This window comes from Dreissena polymorpha, chromosome 11, assembly GCF_020536995.1.
Source record: "Dreissena polymorpha isolate Duluth1 chromosome 11, UMN_Dpol_1.0, whole genome shotgun sequence".
In the NCBI taxonomy this organism is placed as follows: domain Eukaryota; kingdom Metazoa; phylum Mollusca; class Bivalvia; order Myida; family Dreissenidae; genus Dreissena; species Dreissena polymorpha.
The window spans coordinates 51,237,442-51,260,873 of record NC_068365.1 but is presented as its reverse complement, the minus strand read 5'-3'; the positions used below and the strand labels follow the sequence as shown (position 1 = coordinate 51,260,873).

The 23,432-nt window shown below is 34.5% G+C and overlaps 1 protein-coding gene across 1 annotated transcript in view; it reads right to left on the bottom strand.

Annotated features, from left to right (window-relative positions):
* Window positions 1–22,356, bottom strand: part of LOC127850082 (palmitoleoyl-protein carboxylesterase notum1-like) — a 47,914-nt gene extending 25,558 nt beyond the window's left edge. Inside the window, exons 1-3 of the mRNA XM_052382845.1 lie at window positions 21,372–22,356; window positions 3,103–3,155; window positions 2,655–2,756 (exon numbers count right to left, since the gene is read on the bottom strand). Of these exons, the coding sequence (XP_052238805.1) occupies window positions 2,655–2,756; window positions 3,103–3,155; window positions 21,372–21,643 (427 nt within the window). The 5' untranslated portion in view covers window positions 21,644–22,356. The remainder of the gene's footprint in view (window positions 1–2,654; window positions 2,757–3,102; window positions 3,156–21,371) is intronic.
* Between the last annotated feature and the right edge of the window lie 1,076 nt (window positions 22,357–23,432).

Genomic DNA, 23,432 nt, shown 5'->3' with positions numbered 1-23,432 from the left:
ATGCATTATATTGAAAACTTTTATGTCCAAGCATTAACATAGAAAAAAATCGAAAATGCTATCGGTACTTATTTACCAGTAGAAGAAATAAACATCGAACGGAATTAACGAAGATTTTCGTAACAGTTATCCGAATGTGAATACTTTAACATAACATGCATGGCAATAAATTGCAATTTCTTTCATGTATTTTTACATAATACGTATTTATACGTAAGAATATTGATAAAGGCCTTCTTATTTTTTTAATAAATTAAATTTAATTATTTTTTTATTAAATTTTAGTGTTAACTGTGGAACATTAAAATATGATACGATTCACAATACAATACAATGGTATTTAGACATAAAACATGTATTCATAGAAAATTATTTCATTTCACAGACTGCATTTTTCTTAAGTTCAATTTGTCACTTGATAATTAAAAGCTAATTGATTTGATTTTTAACGGATGTCTTCTAACAGAAAAACCGCAAGACCTAAACTTTCATTCATGATGAAAATGCCTTTTTGGTGATTTAATGTAAATCCAATGTAATACGAACCATAAGCCCAGCTTGTCTCATGTAACACAGCAAATTATCACATCAATGAAAAAAGAAATCAATTTGTACTACAAGTTTAAATCCCTAATGAAATAAATCTGAAATTTAATTGAAAACATTCCATTACGCGCCGCGGTAGTGGGTTAACAATAACAAGGCGGGGAAGCGATCAAAAGCTCTCGTTATATCATTTTGTGCGGGAAATGATGTTACAAGTGTGAAATAAGTCGTGTAGCTTTTGTCGCTAAATAAAAAATCTATTGATTACGGAGTTCATGCTGTTTTGTGAACCTGCGTTTATCAATTTCTCAAGCTAAGACGGTATGAAGTGGTGATTCATTGAATGGATTTTGGTAGGTATTGCTTTCTTCCGTTGAAGATATTTTTGCGAAATCTACTTCCAGCTGAGAAGCGCTATTTGTCGTGATCATATTCAGTCTTCAATGTTTTTGATCAAAGTGGAGAAAACAGCAAGCAACTATGTACTTGCATACACTCACTACAATCACGGACAGTATGGTTATTTTACCAGCGTAGAACAGGCCAATTAACGACCCAGTAAGGTGTCCGAAGTTCAAAGCAACGAATTACTCATACCAGTACATACTGTCTAACAACTGCAGCATACCAATAAAATTTTATTTTAACTTATAATCACCATTTCTTATAAATATGTCGCCCAATGGCGCATCACGAACAAATCCTTCTAAATGCTGCAGTTTCATTCTGTATAAACATTAATGACGTTTCTTAAATGACCAAAACAATAATACATGTGCAAAGACTGTATGGAAAAAAAGAGTGCACAGTATTTCATAACTGATAATTCATCAATTTATTTCAAGATTAATTTACCTTACTCACATTTAATATGTATGTAATAAAACAGTTTAGTGTTTTATATAAATTATTGACACAGTTGCAAAACTAGATTATGTTATCTAAAGGTAAAAAATCTGCAGACAAAACGATATTAATGGATAATTATTAATTTAATAGTTTTTCAAAATGGTGTTATGAATGTGAATGGTAAAACGTCTATAGATATTCCCAATATTATGACATTCATGAAATAAACACACAGCCTCTTTGATGGAAGCCGCTCTAAGAAAATCGGTCTTCTTACAGTGCGCACTGTCTCATGCCTATGAATTCTGGCAAATACCTGGCATGCCTACTTATAACAGGTAGTTGTAATTACAAAAATCAAAGACTTGCATTATTTACAACAACTATTTTTTGCATAATATCGCTTACGGTTAATGCGTATGATCACACAATTTCCTTTGTTGGTTCTGACGAAACTACTTTTTCGCCTGTAATGTTTAGATTGGTGAAACATCCTCCTAACAGATTTACGATTATCAGGATCAAAGTGGTCTTCAAAAATGTTCCCACCTTACAACAAGTGTTGTTGCTTAAGCGTGCCATGTCTGTGCCCTTTGATATTTCCTTTGAAGTTCAGCCGACATCAATTATCTACTATAACCAATCTTTCGCCTTAACTATTCGCTCTGTAATTTAGTGTCTTTCGTTTATGATGTTCATTAATAAATATTATTAATTAAGTTTACAGCAGAGATAATTTTTATATACATTTAATTACTGATTAATGAATCTGAATTGCATGTTCACACCTTTTGACAACTCATCTATCAGATCATGCGTTGGAACAAATACTTTATTGTACACAAGATACACAAAGGTAATATTAGTAATGCATGTAATTGAAGTTGGAAATTGTAGTTTGTTAAAAACAAACCTCTGTAAAGAATTTTTTTAGCAAATCAAGAAACAGAACATGCAAATGACAAACACATTACAATGTAATAATTCATAAAAAATGTATGTTCATCTAGGAATGACTTTCAGAAAATTGCGCCTCAGATAAATTCAAACAAATGTGTGTTCAATTATATTCAACTCAGCAAGACTCTCCTATACAGGTTTTGCGTGTACCGAAAAGCTCATTATAAAATGTTATCCTTAATCAATTGAACATTTAAACCATAAAGAAGAAATGATCGCCAGATAAATAAGCAAGTAACAAAAACCTTATTGGCATCATCTGTTCCTTCGATTCCGGCAACAAGGTTCAATACACCTACCTGATTTTCTCTTTGGCCATCCCTTTGATGTCATGAAGCGACGCATTCCGTCTGTGCTGGCTCTCATCTGACAGCTGACACTGTCGAAGCAGTACCAACCACCTGTCAAAAAGCAGGCAAGCTCAGCCGAAAAGACTTGTGAAAACCAGAAGATGACAACGCTTTTGCAACGAAGAGACGAAAGTCCCCCAAAAACATAAAAACAACAGTCCTCGATACAGAAAACCGGTTAACATTGTTGATTGTTTAGTGTTTTATTGACGTGAATAATTCGCGACCATCGACTGAAACGATTCTGACAAGATTTCTGGAGTACATATTTTAGCTGTCGTATAAGCCATTATCACCAGTTTGATAATAAGGCGGTGGTTTTAAAATACTTGCAAAACTATCTTTGTTCCTGTGCCTTTTGACTTTAATATGCATCTTCTTAAAAGAGTGCACTCACCTTCGAGGAATACAATCCACTTCTTACTACCGTACGACTTTCGAATGTAGTACCTGCAAAGAAAACGTCAAAGGCGTTTAAAGAGACGGATAAGCAAGTCATCGTCTAAATGTAGAATCAAATACAAAACTTTAATACTGTTTTACGAGGCCGTTCCGTACGTTTACTTGCAACTTAATATAGAAGGTAGAACATAATTCATGGGTTATTATCACTTTGAATAAGAAGTTAAAACGATTGTTAAACGTTTTTAAACTGACTTAATATTCATGTTCGTACTAATCAAATGAGTCGTGTTCTGAGAAAACTGGGCATAATGCATGTGCGTACAGTGTCGTCCCAGATTAGCAGTCCGCACAGGCTAATCAGGGACGACACTTTCCGCTTTTATGACATTTTTCGTTTAAATGAAGTCTCTAATTAGCAAAAATCCAATTTATGCGGAAAGTGTCGTCCCTGATTAGCCTGTGCACAGGCTAATCTGGGACGACACTTTATACGCACATGCATTATGCCCAGTTTTCTCAGAACGCGACTCAAATTATGCGCTGTCATCAGATTGTCTCATATGCTTATTATGAATGAATAATCTTGCAGCCAATATGATAAATGCGTGTTTTCTGAGCCAATTCTTATTGCACTTATGATTATATTTGTTTAAAAAAAACACCAGGAAGCCCCGCATGCATTGTTTTATTTTTGAATAGTTCACAAAACAGTGCCTATACATATAAATACATCAATCTTCACACACGCCCAATGTCAAAACTGTTTTGTTAACACTGTTATACGTGAAATATGAATCAAATACACACAGATGTTTGCAAATGGTCTGTAAAAAACATCAGAAATGTTTCAAGAAAATGGACAATATGAAGTATACTCTCATTTTCGATAATATTGGTTTTTGTTTTATATGTGCTTCTAAGTCAATTTCGACATCTGAAAAAGAGGATTCAAAGAGTGTATTTTTTCATAATCAATTTTTTATTCGAACTTTTGACTCTATACGACATCCGTTATATAGTGTCCATTCATAGCACAGATAATGTATGTATTACGTCAGAACTCGAAACCACGTCTATTTATTTGAATTGCGCATTTAACGTATTTGACAATGCTTCTGTTTTGTACTCATTTATTTCACGTTTGTTATGTTATTAACTTTCTGTGGTTCATGGTTTTCAAGTGATGAAATATATACGTTACAAATAGACAAAAGGTAACTGTCAGCAGCACTTTGCCAAAACGGAGAAATTATTACCAGTACAAACGGAAAGCCGTCATTATGGTGACGTTTTCTCGTTATTAATGATCGAAAGAGTAGAAGTTCGCTGGCAATAAAGCCGAACGCTCGCCATTTTTGTCAAGAGGAATTTGTTTGTTCCTTGAATTTTTGCATAATGTGACAAAATTGTTATATTTAACAAGAAAATAAATTTTCTAATTTGATTGCCTTTATCCGCAAGAATGTTACTGTAATAATACACCTGTTGTTAGTGATTATTTACAAGAAGATTAACCAAGAATGTTAATGGGCGCGTATTCACTTGACAATTAAGTAAGTATTTAATGAACTCCTCAAATATTTATTCTCTATTCTTGCGTTGAGGAATGTGCACTATGTACACGATCGCCGTGGCCTTGTGGATAAGGCGTCCGCCTCAGGATTTGGAGGTGGAAGGTTCGAGCCCCATGAGCGTTTGTCGAAGGATTGATGTTTGTCATGAGACTTGTTCCGATATGGCCGGCTCGTGAGCCGCGAGCGTTATGCCAGGCATAGTGATAGGAGTTGGGAGGTACATGGTATACACGCAAAGGTGTCTCATAAGCCAAATTGGCTGGCCCTTTCACTATAATAAAAAAGACCTTTACCTTTACATTTTACATTCAATTTCATCTTAATTTTGATACCGCTTCATTTTTGCGTATCGTTAACGAAATCATAACTATTCAAATCATTAATAATTACTATCATAATAGTAATTGTTATTATAATAATATTATTATATATATATTATTAATATTGTGATTAAATGTTATTTCATAGCTAATATTGTCATTTAATGTTATTTCATAGCAAATATATTTTAAATGGGCAAATCGATTGAATAACTACAAATATGGACACTTTAAATAAATGCACAATAGTCCTTTTAACGCATATATTTTATAGCATCAATTATATATTGATGAAATCGTTACGAAAAAAATACACACCACCGGAAAATACGCCTCGATTGTTATTCAAACTCAATGCTAGAAAATATGCGCACTTTGATAAAGAATTTTACGAAATCACAGTTGTGTTACCACTATTGCGCATGCGTATAGCTTTACCTCATACTCATTCATAAAGATTATACATCTTATATCTTTCCCGCACTCGCGAAATGTGTCATCGGGACAACGTTTAAAAAAAAAACACTGTATTGAGCATTTATACTCGAGACATTCATGTTAAACAACCATTTAATACATATTTGGTGAGCGATAATCTTATTGTTGATAATATAAAACTGTATTAGCATCCGTTATGCCCTTTTATTCTGTTCATCCAGGTTTCAAACGCAACAGGAATTCGTAGACGCAAAATCGAAAAGGTGCATATGATGATTGGCATATACTAGAATTGCACGTTTTTTGTCGGACTTACAAATCTCAATACCCAGCCTAAAAATACCCGATATGGCTCATTTTATACGCATAGGCAACAATGTTATCATTAAATGTTTACCGATATATACTGAAAAGGTTAAATGATCCGTGACTCCGTATTCTGATTTAGAGTAAATCACCTATATAGCGTGACTGTATCCAATTTCTATAATTCGATATAACTTTCATTAGGGTATTTAGAAAAACAAAAATAAGTGAATGTTCAACAGAATTACAGTCCCGATAGGAGCGTGCTTGTGTCGTCCTGACTGACGTGGAGGGAGTTGTCGGCTTGCGTGCAAATAGACATATCTGATTTTTGTATTTTTCAAATTCCGTTCACTTTTTACCTTCAGTTAATAATTAAGATCGCTATCAGAGGGTTACAAACATTCGTTTTCTAATTTATCAATGAACAGCGTAAAATGGGCAGCGTTCCCTCCCGGTGATTAAAACGGATTAAGTGTATCATTATTGAAATTGGCGGATTCGTCAATTTGTTAATTTCACTAGCTGTGGAAATTTAATGTTAATCTTTAGTACTTTGGGGTACACGAACTTAAGCCTAAAAGGATTAAAGGTTATTAACTATTTTATGCTACTGCATTATATTTATTAAGTATTCATTGGTTGCGATTCTAAAAAAGGAAGGGAATGCTGTTTGCTTTAAACGCTACCGTATAATGGGACAGGAGTTGCATGTTTGCTGCAATCAATTTGTTCGAGCGTTCACGGCTAATTTGAAATATCGAGATTTAATTTGTTTTGAACAATGGCTCATTTTACCATATAAGTGGTCTTAACGAGAATAATGTTAAATAAACACATTCCTATTTACCCAAACCATACTTCCAATATACTTTAATTCGTTTAGGAGGACTCATTGGATGTTACCACGCCCTGGGCAAGCCCTTGCTTACTGATACATAAACCATTTGTTTGTTTCAAACACAAAACATATAGGCGTATCGCTTCTTCCTGACAAATTCGATCTTTTTTCTTATTTACTTTTTATTGTCGCTGCGGTCAATTATACTCGTTGTCATTAGATTGTATTAATAAAGGAAAGGTTGCTTAAATGTTTGTCGAGTGTGATTAGCAATTTGGAGTGTGTGCTTACCCAACATGTATGCGGTCATTGATGAGGAAATCAAAAGCTCTTCACAGGTCAACGAGATTATGGAAACATTAAACAGCCCGTTTTGTACAATAAATCGTTATTATTAGTATTAAAATGGTTCGTACGTATCTTAAATGCAATGAACTATGCTTATATAGAAAATACATAATTATAATACTTACGTATATTACACCTGACGATTTTTTTATGAATGATACTCATCGGTCATTGACGTGAAACATATATTATAAATTGCGACCATTACTAAATAGTGAACCACGAAATGAACTTTTAATGTCAAGTGATATAAATATTGATATATTTGTACATTTTAATATTATCTTTATTTATATTATGCTTATCTTCACTACACGTATTTTCTCTCCCGGTCAACTGTTGCAGTAGAAGACGTGTTAAGAAGTGTATTCAATTATGAAAAATAGGTTTCATACAATACATGCAATGACATTTAGATAGAGTGACATTAAAGAAACCTTCTGGACATCTCTTATTGTATGATTATTATGCATTTGATGTAGTCTTTTGTATGTCCCGTTCAGCACCAGACAGGTGATTACTCCAATGATTGACTTCGCCTTTTGGATTCAATGGATAATCGTTTGATAGCAGTTCAGAACTATAATCTTCATTATGTTTATGAACCGTAGACTGGTTTAACTTTGGCGCCAACAGTAAGAGATTAGGAAAGGCTGAGGAAGCCGTCATAAGTCTTTGATTCTTTCGCCTTGCAGTCCGAAATTGGATCCAATGCTTTAAAGCTATTTATGTTTGACTTACAAGCCGATTTTCCTTCCGTATGCTTTGAGATCGCTGTAATTGTCAATTGCATGCATTTCGATTGCTAAATTTTTCTATCGCACGTTTTAAGATCGGTAATTTGTCTATTGCATCTTTGAGATCGGTATATTTGCCTATTGCATGTTTGAGATCGGTATATTTGCCTATTAAATGATTTTCTATCGGTATATTTGCCTATTGAATATTTTCACATCTTTACATTTGCTTATTGCATCTTTGAGATCGGAATATTTGTCTTTTGCATGCTTTTAGATTGGTGTATTGGCGTATTACATCTTCGAGATCGTATACTTGCCTATTGCATGTTTTTAGATCGGTATATTTGCCTATTGCTTCTTTGAGATCGGTATATTTGCCTATTGCATTTTTTAGATCGGTATATTTGCCTATTGCATCTTTTAGATCGGTATATTTGCCTATTGCTTCTTTGAGATCGGTATATTTGCCTATTGCATCTTTGAGATCGGTATATTTGCCTATTGCATCTTTTAGATCGGTATATTTGCCTATTGCTTCTTTGAGATCGGTATATTTGCCTTTTGCATCTGTTAGATCGGTATATTTGCCTAATGCCTCTCTGAGATCGGTATATTTGCCTACTGCATCTTTAAGATCGGTATAATAGCCTTTTTCTTGCTTTGGTCTGTATTTGCACATCCAATAAATCAAAACAAAGAAATACATTAATTAATAAACAATGGTGCAATTGTTCCAACAGTTTCCACACTTTGGGTTGAGTTACAAATTGGTTACATCTTGTTACAAACTTTGTCAAATCGGGGTGTTCAAAAGTACCCATGTCTGTATTGATTGACACTGATTGCACATTTTTTGCAATAAGGAAATACGACCATAACGGATGAACTAATGTCTCGAGTAATAGTCTCTACGATCTACGCGCCCTTCATTAATCTATTTTTAACAATATTGACACCTTTTTAATTCGAAGCGACAGCCATGTTTCTTATTTACGAAATAAAACTTCTTTTCGGAGGAGGATATATTTAAGATTATTGCGGGTTTCGTCTACCTTAACTAATGTGCCATAAGACGAGAGCATGGCATGGACTAAAAGTACAGTATTTATAAATAGAAACACATAATGTTCATGCTAAATAAAGAATGCATATTTCTTCAGTTATTTCTTCGACCAGTGGACATTATAGCCCGCACTTAAAGATATAAACATAGTTAATGTATTTCCATGAAATGTTAAAAAGCAGCTTGATATGTACATATACAGACTTTAATTAACAACTAGCTAAAAATGTACAGATAAAAACGCGGATTGTGTGTTGTCGTCGTATACAAAGCTGACGCCAATTACGAACACACAAGCGACACAAATTTAGATTATATTTTAATTAAAAACAACAACAACAACAATATCCCTTTTATACACCTTTAAAGAACAATTAAAGCTTAGCACTGTGCAGCTTTAACGATGTTAAGATGTTAAAGAATTCCACACCCCATAACACCTGGTATCAGTTCTATATCTCAGATGTTAAGAGAAAGACTTGTTTGATCTTTTGTCATCCAGAAGTAATCTATCTTCTCGACTCTAATTTACTATTAACCAAAATAGCGCCACGCGGCCGTGTCTTTTAATTTGTATCAACGCAACGAAAGCTTCTCTTTAGCTTTAGATTTCTGCTGTTTGATCTGAGTTATAATGACCACTCTCTATACTATACACGGGTACGTTTGCCTTTATTAAACATCCTAATAAAGTAATAAAAAGACAACACTTGTCTGGTGCTTTGAAATACAAGTTTAAATTACTGTATTGGGTAAATTCAACTTAATTGGACTGTATGGGCCTATGATCGTAAAGGTTCTTATGTTGTTTTCCTCTCCAATTCGTATTTCATCGTACAACGATCAAACGCGCTCTTCAGACCCTATAAGTATACTTCTTTGTTCTGGACAACATATATTTCATCCTTTTACCAGCATGTTGTATCATGTGTGTCCGTTCACTTCCTTTTACTGTCACCCTCTAAACACTTCACAAGACCTTTATATACTTTTGTAGTCATGAACTGCATTTCCACGCATCGCTTTTGGCAAAAAACACCTATATTTGCATATGTAACACCGTTAACACACAATTCAGCCTTTTTTTAAATGCTTTTCATCTTTCTTCTTCTCCACATCTTGGTTGCTTGATTTTCAACCTCCTTATTAACCCATTTATGCCTAGTGGACTCTCCCATCCTTCTAAATTGGATCAATTTATTTCCAAAATTATGAAAGTCTTGTATATGTATTTCTATATTTAGAATATTCATTACAGAAATTCCTTTAAGCAAACAGCACAGACCCTGATAAGACGCCGCATCATGCGGCGTCTCATCTGGGTCTACGCTGTTTGCAAAGTCCTTTTTTCTAGACGCTGGGCATAAATGGGTTAATGGATTAAGATTCTTTATACAGTGTGTATATCGTTTAGATACTTTTGCCATGCTTTCACAAACCATATATTACGTGTCTATAAACACTTGAAGACTTTTCTAGCGCAACACTTTTAACAACTTTAATATCTCAATTATAGGTTAAAATTTTGATTAAAAATTGTATGTGTGATCATTTGACTACATTCTGAGCGAGCGACCGATAAAATCATTCATCCGTGACGATTGGACGCTTTAGCATGTGGGGTATAATTATAAGGTTTCATCTGTTCGCACGTGAAACTGGTAAAACGCGATATGATTCTAAACTTATTTCATATTCATCATTTTAGGTGGGTTCTTACACTATCTTTATAAAGTAGACATATTTTTTGACATATTTTTTACGGAAGTAAAGAGTTGTTCAACTATTTTACGTGAATTTATTGGCTCTCCATATACGATGAATGTACAGAGCCATATACGATGAATGTACTAGTATACACATTCACAATTTCGGGTTTATTGTTTCAATAATAAGATGTTCCTAAAATTGTTTTTCTATACACCCTACACCAACTGCATTTATCCGACCTATGTTCATAATAATTTTACCCCAACCATCTGTTTTTCTTAGCGCTTATATTACCAGATAAGGCGTCGTAGCGACAATGTATCCATCTATGACGTCGTAGCGATAGATAGGTTGTCACTTTGATCGGAGATAAAGGTCGCTTATAATTACAAACATGTTAATTATCCTGGGGTAAAAAAAAAATGAATTTTTAGCTCAGAATTTCTTTTTTCTGAAATAAATAAATATTGATTTAGGCGATATTGATTTTTTTCAATTCTCGAACACCAGGGTTAAACAACATTTTCTATATTTGATTAAAAAATGCTTGAAATATCAAAATGTCACATCATTTCGTATCACTACCACTTTGGAGGGCCCAAAATGAAATGTCATCATTTTCGTGGATATTTTAATTGCATATTGTCCACACGTTCCCGTCTGTACACAAATAATTTTAGTCTTATAACGTTCACCTGACAACCGCGGTAACATATGAGGACATATTAATAGTATTTCCTTTTTATCTCTAACAGGTCTATCTTACTAATTTTGATAACGGACACGCATTGAAGTCAAAATTTCTATCTGCTAGCCTGTTTGCAACTCAATCCAACACAATTATCTTCATGTTTTTAGTCCGGTTCATGAACACGAAACAGTATTGCAACCCTTTTAATATCAACAGCATTTTCAGAATTCTACCTTATCACTAAGTGTCTCTTTAAATGTCGAATGTTTGACCTCGACAAACAAAGATGTTAGAGTATGTAGCCTTTCTTACACGCTAGATCAAAACGTAAACATGGCTTTGATGTCAAGATTAGATAAAATACTTACCACTTCTAATGATACGCCATGAAGTAAATGCGAAAATATGCGTTTAGTTCTCCTTTAAAACATTTCGTTTAACGTTGTGACTCTCTACTAATTTGTTTTATTAATGGTCGTGTTATCTTGAGGAAGTTCAAGGTGGTTTCATACAGTTGTTGTCGATGTATTTTACACGCACTGTGACCATTATTGCTACCATTGACTGCGTATTGCTAATTTGAAATGAACAGTTTATTACGAGTTGTTATGCGAGCAAGCCTTCAAAATACATGATTTAACAAAGAGACAATATAGCGACAATAACTAAACGAAGTTACCAAACAAATATAAAAACATAACTTGTACAACTTAAAAGTTTTTAGTAACATTACAAACATAATGATATATCAGAATATACCATTCAATATATAATATATTGCAAAGTTATGGTTTTGTAAAACATTAATAGGAATTGCAAATTGACCTGCGTTCGCAGCTGGTAGCACTCCAAACCCAGATTGCAGCGAGTTCATACACATTTCTAATGTATGGTATGCAATGAAACTTTATTACGTGTATAGTTAAAGAATTCTGGAACTTTGTCAAACTCGCATATGTAGTCTCAAAGCATGTTTTTCTTTATTTTTGACAGCTCATTAACTTTATACAGATTCTTTATCGAAATATTAAGGATTCTATATAATTATTTTGATAAAACTATCTACACATCTCCCTTCAAAGGTTTCTTTGATATTTACAGCAAAGCAAGTTCTTATATAGATCAGCTATCAATATTGGCGATAGGCCTTTTTCGTTTTGTCAATATTACAGTTGATGATAAAGATTTTGTCTCATCCTAATTATACTATATATCGAGAAACGTGCGCTTTGACTATTATATTCATATAAGTGTAACTATTTAAGAATTAGAAAACCTCACTTCAGGCCAAATGGCAGAATAGTGACCAGCCAGGCAGCCCCCAATAGTATATGGACCTCAGCCATTCTCAACTGGTGTGCCGCATATCGTTCTGTTTACATACAATACTGCAAAAACGCGATGTATGTTTCTGGTTTATTTGTTTATTTGTTTGTGTCTGATGTTTGAAGATGAGCACCTATTGCAATATTTGAAAATGTACAATAATGCTCTTATACTCTGTTTCATATTTACAGAACCGCATGTAAATATAAGTCACCACCCTAATTATTTGATAACACTAAGGGTGGGTTAACAGACATCGTCACAAAAATATTATACGGATTCGAATTGTGTCGTTCTTAATCGTCTCTCTGTGAGCGATCAAAAATAGACCCAACACTATATCGTAATTATGCCAGTAATTGCATTTATTTAATAAGCCTTCATTCGTAGGAGATCATATTTGTTGTTGGCGCATTTGAGCAAAAACAAAACCGTCCACTACTAATAGCTAATAGCTGAGCAGTCGGGACAGGCTAATCAGGGACGATACTTTCCGCCTAAACTAGATTTTTGCTAAGAAGAGACTTTCTTTTAACAGAAAATATCATAAAAGCGGAAAGTGTCGTCCCTGATAAGCCAGTACGGACTGCACAGGCTAATCTGGGACGACACTTTACGCACATGCATTAAACCCTCTTTTCACAGAGCACGGCTCCCATACAATGAATAAAACTGTGGCACCGCCTTGTGACGTTCAATTTCAAGCAGTAAGGACCCAAATAGGTTCTAGCTTCAAACCCCACATGTACCCCAGATTATTTTTATTTAACATTAAAGTTTATCGCATGCCATACCGTGTTTCCCATGTAATATTACCATTACGAATATTTTTTTATCCCATTTTCACCGAGACATTGACGGTATAACACCTTATGAAATATACTAGCCTGTCTCCAACACTGTGGGATATACCTGTCGCGTGCACGGACTACACGGATGGTGTGTATTTTGGTTATGTAGTCTATTCGTTTTGCTTTTGGAAGTAAGTAAATGTAAGGGTATTTTCTTTGATGAATAAACTTTGTGATTTTATCAAAGAAAGTCTATTCAGTAAGAATAACCCGTTTGCAATAAGTGTTTCAAAACTTTATATTATTTTTACGGATTATCTTGTGTTTGGATCGCAAACTAAAGGATGTGAAGGCTAGATCAAGACGCCATCAAAATCTGCAGCGTCCACGAACAAATAAGGCGAGTAGTTTTTTTTTGATAATTTATGTTTAGAACGACTCTGTGTGTAAGTTGGCATCGACATCATTTTGTCAGGAGCAATCGCCGCCTTATTTGATTTTGATCATTTTCTTTCGAAAAAAAAATTAATAAGATCCTCCTTTCGCGGTCGTAGTGTATTAAAATGTGCATGCTGCGTAAAATTGAATCGAGGCATATTATGGTGATGTTTTTTCTCGTTGTAAGTTTTTGTGTGATTTTTTTAAAGACTATTTTGCGTACCAGAACAAATACATTGTATATCACTACGCATGGTTGCATTCGTTAGATTTTAAGCACTTTTAAGAATAACTTAAAATTATTGTTACGGTTATTAGATCTATTTATTTTAAATGTCACGTTGAAAAAAATGGGATAAATAGAATACTAGGTTTCAGTTAAATACAGAGGAGTTTATGTTGCTCGGCTCGAAAACCGAAAGCGCTCGCCAAGGCTCGCGCTCCCGGCGTTCTAAGCCTCGCAACATAAACTTCTCTGTATTCAACGCTAACCTAGTATTCTCTATATCTTACACATGTGTAATATACTTTAAAAGCGTTTTCATTGGCTTAGTTTTCGTTCGATTGACCAATCGCACTTTGTTATTTTGCTTTTCTATACACCCTACACCAACTGTATTTATTCGACCTATGTTCATAATAATTTTACCCCAACCATCTGTTTTTCTTAGCGCTTATATTACCAGATAAGGCGTCGTAGCGACAATGTAACCATCTATGACGTCGTAGCGATAGATAGGTTGTCACTTTGATCGGAGATAAAGGTCGCTTATAATTACAAACATGTTAATTATCCTGGGGTAAAAAAAAAATAATTTTTAGCTGAGAATTTCTTTTTTCTGAAATAAATAAATATTGATTTAGGCGATATTGATTTTTGCTAAGAAGAGACTTTCTTTTAACAGAAAATATCATAAAAGCGGAAAGTGTCGTCCCTGATTAGCCAGTACGGACTGCACAGGCTAATCTGGGACGACACTTTACGCACATGCATTAAAATTATTGTTACGGTTATTAGATCTATTTATTTTAAATGTCACGTTGAAAAAAATGGGATAAATAGAATACTAGGTTTCAGTTAAATACAGAGGAGTTTATGTTGCTCGGCTCGAACACCGAAAGCGCTCGCCAAGGCTCGCGCTCCCGGCGTTCTAAGCCTCGCAACATAAACTTCTCTGTATTCAACGCTAACCTAGTATTCTCTATATCTTACACATGTGTAATATACTTTAAAAGCGTTTTCATTGGCTTAGTTTTCGTTCGATTGACCAATCGCACTTTGTTATTTTGCTGAAATGACGTTGCAACGTCAAATGACGTCACAAAATGTAAAAAAAACTTTAGGGATTTATCATTATGTTTGCATAAATATTTATTTAATTTGCTCATTAAAAAGCATGTGATAAAAAAGATCTGACATTCGTTGTCATTACATACCATATTATATTAAACTCGTCCAGGAAATTCGTTAGTAAGCGCGCCAAAGGCTCGCTTACTAACAAAATTCCTGAACTCGTTTAATAAAATATGGTATGATATGACAACTCGTGCCAGATTCTCTCTATATATATATATATTTAAAATTTGAAATCATAGTATTACAATTAAATTAAAAACACTAAAAAACAATTCAATTAAAATAGCAATTAGATTTCAATGTAATAACACTTAAACTAATGAATTGTTTGATGCAAACCGGAACAACAGAATTGTAACTATTTGAGACACATTAAATAAAGCCTAAACAAGTTTTAACTTCATCTTGTCTTTTATCAAAGGGTTTAGGAGCTTACCATCATATATCGTCATATTTTGATCATCGTTATGCAATATTTATAAATTTGTTATATCATGCTCAGTTTATGGAAGACCATGAATATTTGTGTAACATGTTAAGCAGTTTTATAAAGAACAAGCATGACCTCGACTGCCAGTGATATTTCAACTGTCAGTGATATTTTGACTGCCAGTGATATTTCGACTTTCAGTGATATTTCGACTATTCAGTGATATTTCGACTGCCAGTGATTTCTCAACTGCCAGTGATATTTCGACTTTCAGTGAAATTTCTACTTTCAGTGAAATGTCGGCTTTCAGTGAAATTTTGACTGCCAGTGATATTTCGACTTTCAGTGATATTTCGACTTCCAGTGATATTTCGACAGCCATTGATATTTCGACTTTCAGTGAAATTCGGACTGCAAGTGATATTTCGACTGCCAGTGGTATTTCGACTTGCAGTGATATTTAGACTGCCAGAGATATTTCGACAGTTAGTGATATTTCGACTTTCGGTGAAATTTCGACATTTAGTGATATTTCGACTTTCAGTGATATTTCGACATTCAGTGATATTTCGATTTTAGTGAAGTTTCGAATGCCAGTGATATTTCGATTGTCATTTATATTTCGACTTTCAGTGATATTTCGCCTGCCAGTGATATTTCGTCATTTAGTGATATTTCGACTGCCATTGATATTTCGACATTCAGTGATATTTCGACTTTCAGTGAAATTTCGACTGCCAGTGATTTCTCGACTGTCAGTGATATTTCGCCTACCTGTGATATTTCGACTGTCAGTGATATTTTCACAGCAATTGATATTTTGACTGTCAGTGATATTTCCACTGTAATTGATATTTTAACTGTCAGTGATATCTCGACGGCCTGTGATATTTCGACTTTAAATGTAACACATAATAAAGCGAAGTCTAAAATAACGCATCTTTATGATGCTGTGTGTTTAGGTCTGATTTATTGCGTGTAAATTGGTATTTTACTTTCTGATTTAGTCACGGGTTTGATTTAATTGTCGCTTGTACGTCCAAACAAGATTTTGTGTAATAAATGAGAAAGCTCGGAAGAAATATATTTCAGACGAGGTTCCTGTTAATAAGGTTACGTTTCAAAATCGAACGCTTAGGTTCTGTAGCTACGGTTTTCTTTGTCACTTTTAAACTCCAAAATGTCTGATTATTATTAAAAGAAAATCAGGAAAAAATTTTTTTTAGATAAAGTATCTCTAATACGATTACATTGCTGTATGATACTATTACAATGATGTTCTTCATGTTGCGTATGTTGCTCTTTTTTCGACATGGCAACATCTTAGTTGTTCTTGAAAATCATAAACTACCTAAGTATACAAATATATATTTCTTAATTGAACGTACTGTTGTTATTGCACTATTCGTTGTTAAAGTCGTCAACATAGCTCCCTGTTTAAATGACTGACAGCATATGCAATTGTTAACTATATGCTTTTAATGCACCAATGAAATTATACCGTCTGGAGTAATCAAATGACTTTAAATAACAGGTCAATTGGTAAACTACATGGAAGTGATGCAAATTGTCATTGGTGTAATACATTTAAAATTCGATGCACCAAACGGTTAAACTAGCACACGGTCCTTTGCAACAGAGTCAATTTAGCTCTTGAATATACGTATTAATCACACCAATGGGCACATGTGTTTGTAGCAACAAATATTAAAAAGGTACGTTAAAATATAATTTGCAATAAGAGTTGAAATAAAACTTTGAATATCCTTTACAATAAGAACTCTGAAAACACATGTTTTTGAAGCAATTGTTTAATACCAATCACTTTTGAAGCGTGTTCCTTGCAGCAAGTGTTTACCAATCAGTTTTGATGCGTGTTCCTTGCAACACGTGTTTACCAATCACGTTTAATGCGTGTTCCTTGCAACAAGTGTTTACCAATCACGTTTGATGCGTGTCCCTTGCAACAATTGTTTACCAATCACTTTTGATGCGTTTCCTTTGCAACAATTGTTTACCAATCACGTTTGATGCGTGTTCTTTGCAACAATTGTATACCAATCACGTTTGATGCGTGTTCCTTGCAATAATGGTTTACCAATCACGTTTGATGCGTTATCCTTGCAACAATTATTTACCGTTCACGTTTGATACGTGTTCTTTGCAACAATTGTTTACGAATCACTTTTGATGCGTGTTCCTTGCAATAATTGTTTACCAATCACGTATGATGCGTATTCTTTGCAATTGTTTTACCAATCACTTTTGATTCGTGTTCTTTTCAACAGTGATGAAAAGAGCACATTGATTATACGTTTTGTTTGCATCAAGAGTTTAATTCATCCTTCAAATATAAGCATTATGCGCACAATATGTTGTTTAGTCATTTCAATACGTTTTCTTTGCAACTCGGGTTAACCAAGCACTTTGACATGCATGTTCTTTGCTACGTAGGTTTGACTACACGTGTCTTTGCAATAAGAGATACATTTACATTTACAAGATATGTGTCCCGTGAAATAAGTTAAACTAGTATTTTGCATCGCATGCTTTTGGCACTTACTGTATATATACATAAGCTATGTATTTTTGGCATCAAAAGACGGTCATGCGCAGTGAATATTATGTATATAGCATTAACTGAGTCCAAAAACTGCACTGAATACATTTATACTTCATTTGTAATATAATACAATATGTACATTTCTTGTAATAAATAGTGAATTAAATAGAACTAGTCATAATCCTTGCACATGGATTGCAAGAAACATACTTTAAATAAGTTTTATAAGGCCCACTACAATCTTTTACTGTAAGTATAAAGTTTTAGGCTTTGATACAAAACAAAATCAATACACCCTTCATAAACATTTTTCTTCAAGTGACTTGAATATTATTTTCGTATGTAGTGATTGCATATTTATCATAATAGTATATATGTTTTTGCAAAACATGACATATTATAAACCTCGGCATTGGGTCGTGAAACATGCAGGTAAATAGAGCGTTAGCGTTCGCGAGAAACTTACTTCACCTCTGTATCCGTTGAAGAATCGTAGAGGCGATATGGTGATGTAGCAATGAGTACGGTGGAAAGCAAGAACGTGCAGGTTAACAAGGGTGAAACAAATGCATTGCTTGATGTATGTGTATGTCATGCCGTGACTGAGGTTGTATAAAATGTTGCTTATGCAGAAAGCGCGTTTTATAGTGACGTTGTTTAATACTGTGTGGGACGAGCATTACGGATATATGACAAGCGATTGTTGGTGGCGTTTTCTGTGAAACATTCGATGCGATGCATCGCCATAAATGAAGAAACCTCTGCTGTTGAAACGTATGCACCTTAACATGTAATTTTTTCGTAAGTTGTTTAATATAATAGATGAGTTGTATGGGATTAATAGCATACTGCATAGAACATGATTGACGTTTAATGGTTGTGATTCTTGCCACGGCTTCGCTCACTCTTATTTCTTAGAATACCTAAATTCTAAATTTAGTATAAATTTTACATTAATTTATAAAATGCTAAATTATAACTAAACATTAACCATGATTAAACATGGATTTTTTTCTGTGTTTCGCAACCTTTAATAAACTAATCTTATGGACGGCTACTAAATAGTCAGAAATCTATAGCTGCTTTCTTCTGAGCGTGGAACGTTAACAGCGCGAGGACATAACAGTGAGAGTAGAACGTTTAGTTTTATGTAAAGTTAACACTAAGATGATGAAGCAATGATCTTACACCGTGCGTTGCTTGATAAATCGACGTCAAACTCAATCGATTTCAGCTGTTTCTCAAACGACGTTCAAAGTCTGTGTTAAGAACACTGTGACCTCTTTATTTTTATTTTACGTGTTCCAGTATAATATTTGAATACGTGTAACTTATGTCTCACATCGCAAAAATAATAACAAATGCATGTATTTTCATAAATATTTCCGTTGAAATGAAAGTGATCTTGCTCAGTGCTTTATATTTCTGCTTTTTTTTATCTAGTGCATTTGGCAAAATAATGGGTTAGTTACTACAAGAGGAACGCGGTGACCTTTATGCACTCACATAAGTTCAATCCGCACCAATTATTAAAGACTTGACCTGGTGACTTAGTTGTGGACCCCACTTAACCCATATCCAAATACGGCCTTGACATTTTCAAGATAAAATAACATAACAGAATATTGTCAAGATAAGTAAATAAGGCTTATATCGTGGTAGCAATGGTTTTCTAGCTTTTGGTCTGGTGACCTAGGTGTTGGATGCACTTGAGTCAGAATCAAACTTGGCATTCATAGTATCAAGAATTGCATTCTGGCAAAATTAAAATATGGCTCTTATAGAGTTAAAACAGGTTAATATGAGAGAAACCTAATGACCAAGTTTTTGGACCCTTGATCAGGATTCGAACTAGGTCCAAATATTTCCAAGATAAACTCTCTGCCCAAGTTTCATCAGAGCACACTTTGTGATTCAACAACAACTAAGTCAAACGTAACTACAATATAATACTAATACAACTTCTGTACGCCCGTGCTCGGAACAACCGTAAAAACGATATAGATATGTTATGTAAAAACAACACATCATCCTCTCGTAGTGTAAAAATTCCATTCTTAAAATTCCTGTCCACAATTTCGCATCTCGTTATCTTTATATGAGTCGCGTTCTGAAAAAACTGGGCATAATGCCTGTGCGTAAAGATTCGTCCCATATTAGCCTGTGCAGTCCGCATAGGCTAATCAGGGACGACACGTTTCGCCTAAACAAGATTTTCGGTAAGAATGGACTTCCTTTAAACGAAAAATACCATACAAGTGGAAAATGTCGTCCCTGATTAGCCTGTGCGGACTGCACAGGCTAATCTGGAACGACACTTTACGCACATGCATTATGCCCATTTTTCTCAGAACGCGACACACACACATATATATATATATGTTCATAGAATTAAACACGGGCATTACGGAGTCAATTAATTGGTCGTTACCCGTGACCTATGTAACGTGACAGATTTAGAAACAATACAAGTTATCATCCCCGCATACTCGGACCAATATCGGGTTTTATTCACGAAACTTCAAAGAATTAATATTCAATTTTGACTTGTATTTGTATGTGGCATAACATCATTAATGTTCACCAAACGGTTCATAAAGATGCGTCCGAGATATAACTGGTAGTTTAAAATGTGGTCGAGATATACCTACACGTTTAAACTGTGCTCATAGAAAAATGCTTGTACAAGAACGGCTACACATTTGAATGGGGGTATCAAAGGTATTCCCCTTAATACGATTCACACACTCTCTCTCACTCTCTTCCTTCCCCCCTAAATCCCTCCCTCCCTTCCTCTCTTTCTTCATCTTGATTAAGCAAAATATTTACACCATACCAAAAATACTTGTATGTTTCACGCCATCCTTGGGATTAGAACTCACGCCTAGAGAATATAGTGCACTTCCATGAGAATTGTGCACTCCCATGAGAATTGTGCAACTGTTGAAATACGTTATCAACGGTGTGAATGTGTACGTAATATACATTTCATTAATAACGATTTGTTTCACTACAAATAATATAACTTATTTCCCCGCACACGCGTAGTGTCAATAAGACAACGTGTTGTTGTTTTTATTCCTAAAATAAACATTGCACTATTTTAGATATAAATAAAGTTATACTTGTTCAGCAACCATTTCATTAATACTTTTGACGAAATATAAATATATGTTTTTGAAATTTATAAACGTATATTCGTCAATATTCCCCTTTAAATGAATTTAATAATATTGGGCTGCTCTAGTAGTTGCTTATAATCTTCAGAGAAATGCACTTTAGATTACACTGAGGAGCTTTGTAAAAATAAGGGCCTTAGACTCACCCGGCGGGGGTTCCGTCATTGCACGTGATTGAGTCGTTGGACAGGAACTTCCGGCGCAGTTTTGGGACATCTCGGACACCGCAGTCGTGAGAGCTCTGGGCTATCTCCTTCAGTGCTTTTATTAAACTGTCCGTCTTGCCAAGCTTCTCGAGCTGCTCAAAATCCAAATTGATGTCATTAGCGCTCCTGTGGTCATGTATTGAATATGACGTCACCATGGCTAGTGCACATGTCGCGAAAATCCATAACAATCGAATCTCACAATCCCGCATTTTCTTAAGTAGTAATGTTCTGTTTTATATATCCTTGTGTCATTTTCTTTACATCTATATGATCGATTTTTTCGAACTACATGGTGAACATCTTATATAATAATGTGAAATAAAGCTCTATAAAATATGTAGTTTGCATCCACAGTTTTATAGGTACATCAAAGGTGTGTATCACATACTTTATCCAGCCGTTGTATGCATTAAAAAACGTTCAATGTGACCGACTACAAGTGTTTTGGCGATTATTTAAACCTGTTAACATTTTATCATGATAAATGTATTAAGAAATACCATGTTATTTTGTTTATTTTGTATGTTAAATGTAATATATCCCAAAATATAATAATAATAATAATAATAATAATCGCAACGCTCAATTTTAATAAACTATTCAAGCTATCTGAAGTTAAATTACTTTAATAATTGGTAATCCATGAACGTTTGCACTCTTCCATGGTACTATGAGTTATAAAACACTATCAACTAATAATGAATGTAATGAGCCCGAAGCTTAAAGCCGCATTAAACGCCTGTTAGCGTCCAAATCTACAGGTCGCAAATTATTCAAAACACGCCTTTATTATATAGACCCAGTTATTTCTCCAATCTCCGTCGCACTGCGATTAAACGGTAGTGTTTTAAATAACAAAAAATAGCCAAATGCATCCCAACTGGCGTATTTTCTTCACAGGGTTTCGCCACCTTTCTTACAAACCAGTTCGAGCAATTATGAATGATAAACACCGCTCGTATTTTTATATGCACTGGCACGCTTTAAACATCAAAGAGCACTATTTACCTGTTGAACGGAGATTAAAGGCTAGCCTGATAGTAATCTTAACAGCGAGTTGTTTCCCCACGCGAGTGACATCGGTTCGTTACGCGTCCGATACCTTCGCGTCTCGCTATCAAATAAACGTACTACAACATTCTGACTAACATCTGTAAGCATCTCGTTTTCTTTGATAGACAATCCGCAAACAGGTCCGGTTAGATTGTCACGCTAACAAGACATTAACCCTTTGCATGCTGGGAAATGTGTCGTCTGCTAAAATGTCGTCTGCTGAATTTCTAAAATTAGCATTTTCTTCGATTTTTTTTTCAAAGAATACTATCAGAATTGCAAACAGTTTGGATCATGATGAGACGCCACGTTCTGTGGCGTCTCATCAGGATCCAAACTGTTTGTAAAGGCCTTCAAAATTCAGGTTCCAGCACTGAAAGAGTTAACTATTCACTTGTGATCGTTTATAGATGAAGGAAGAAAACAAAATCCTCACAAAACAAAAATCCTCAGAAAACAAAAATTACAGCCAGTTTCCAACCCAACCCCCACACAGAACGTGCCGTGAAACCCACATGCTTCTATAACTTATGTCTAACATCCAACCCAAACTCGCGACTATTTTCATGAAACCGAAAGTGTTGTCAACCAATATCACTGACTACAACTGAACAATCTACATACAACCAATTGTTGTTAACCAATATCACTGACTACAAATGAACAACCTAAAAACAACCTAAAACTCGCGACTTACTAAATGTACCATCAACGTAGTCTACGATGAAGGCTGACAAAAACTGAGCAGCCAACATCTACCATATTTCCGACAAATAAACAGATTCAACAACATACTTTAAAATGTACAGAAAAAAATTCAAGCAACCTTCAACTAACCAAAAATGAAAGGCAATATTCTTAACATAATTAACTACAACAAGAGCTGTCACCATATGATGGCATATGCCCCCGAAAAACGCTTTTTCGAAACCTAAACGCAGATTT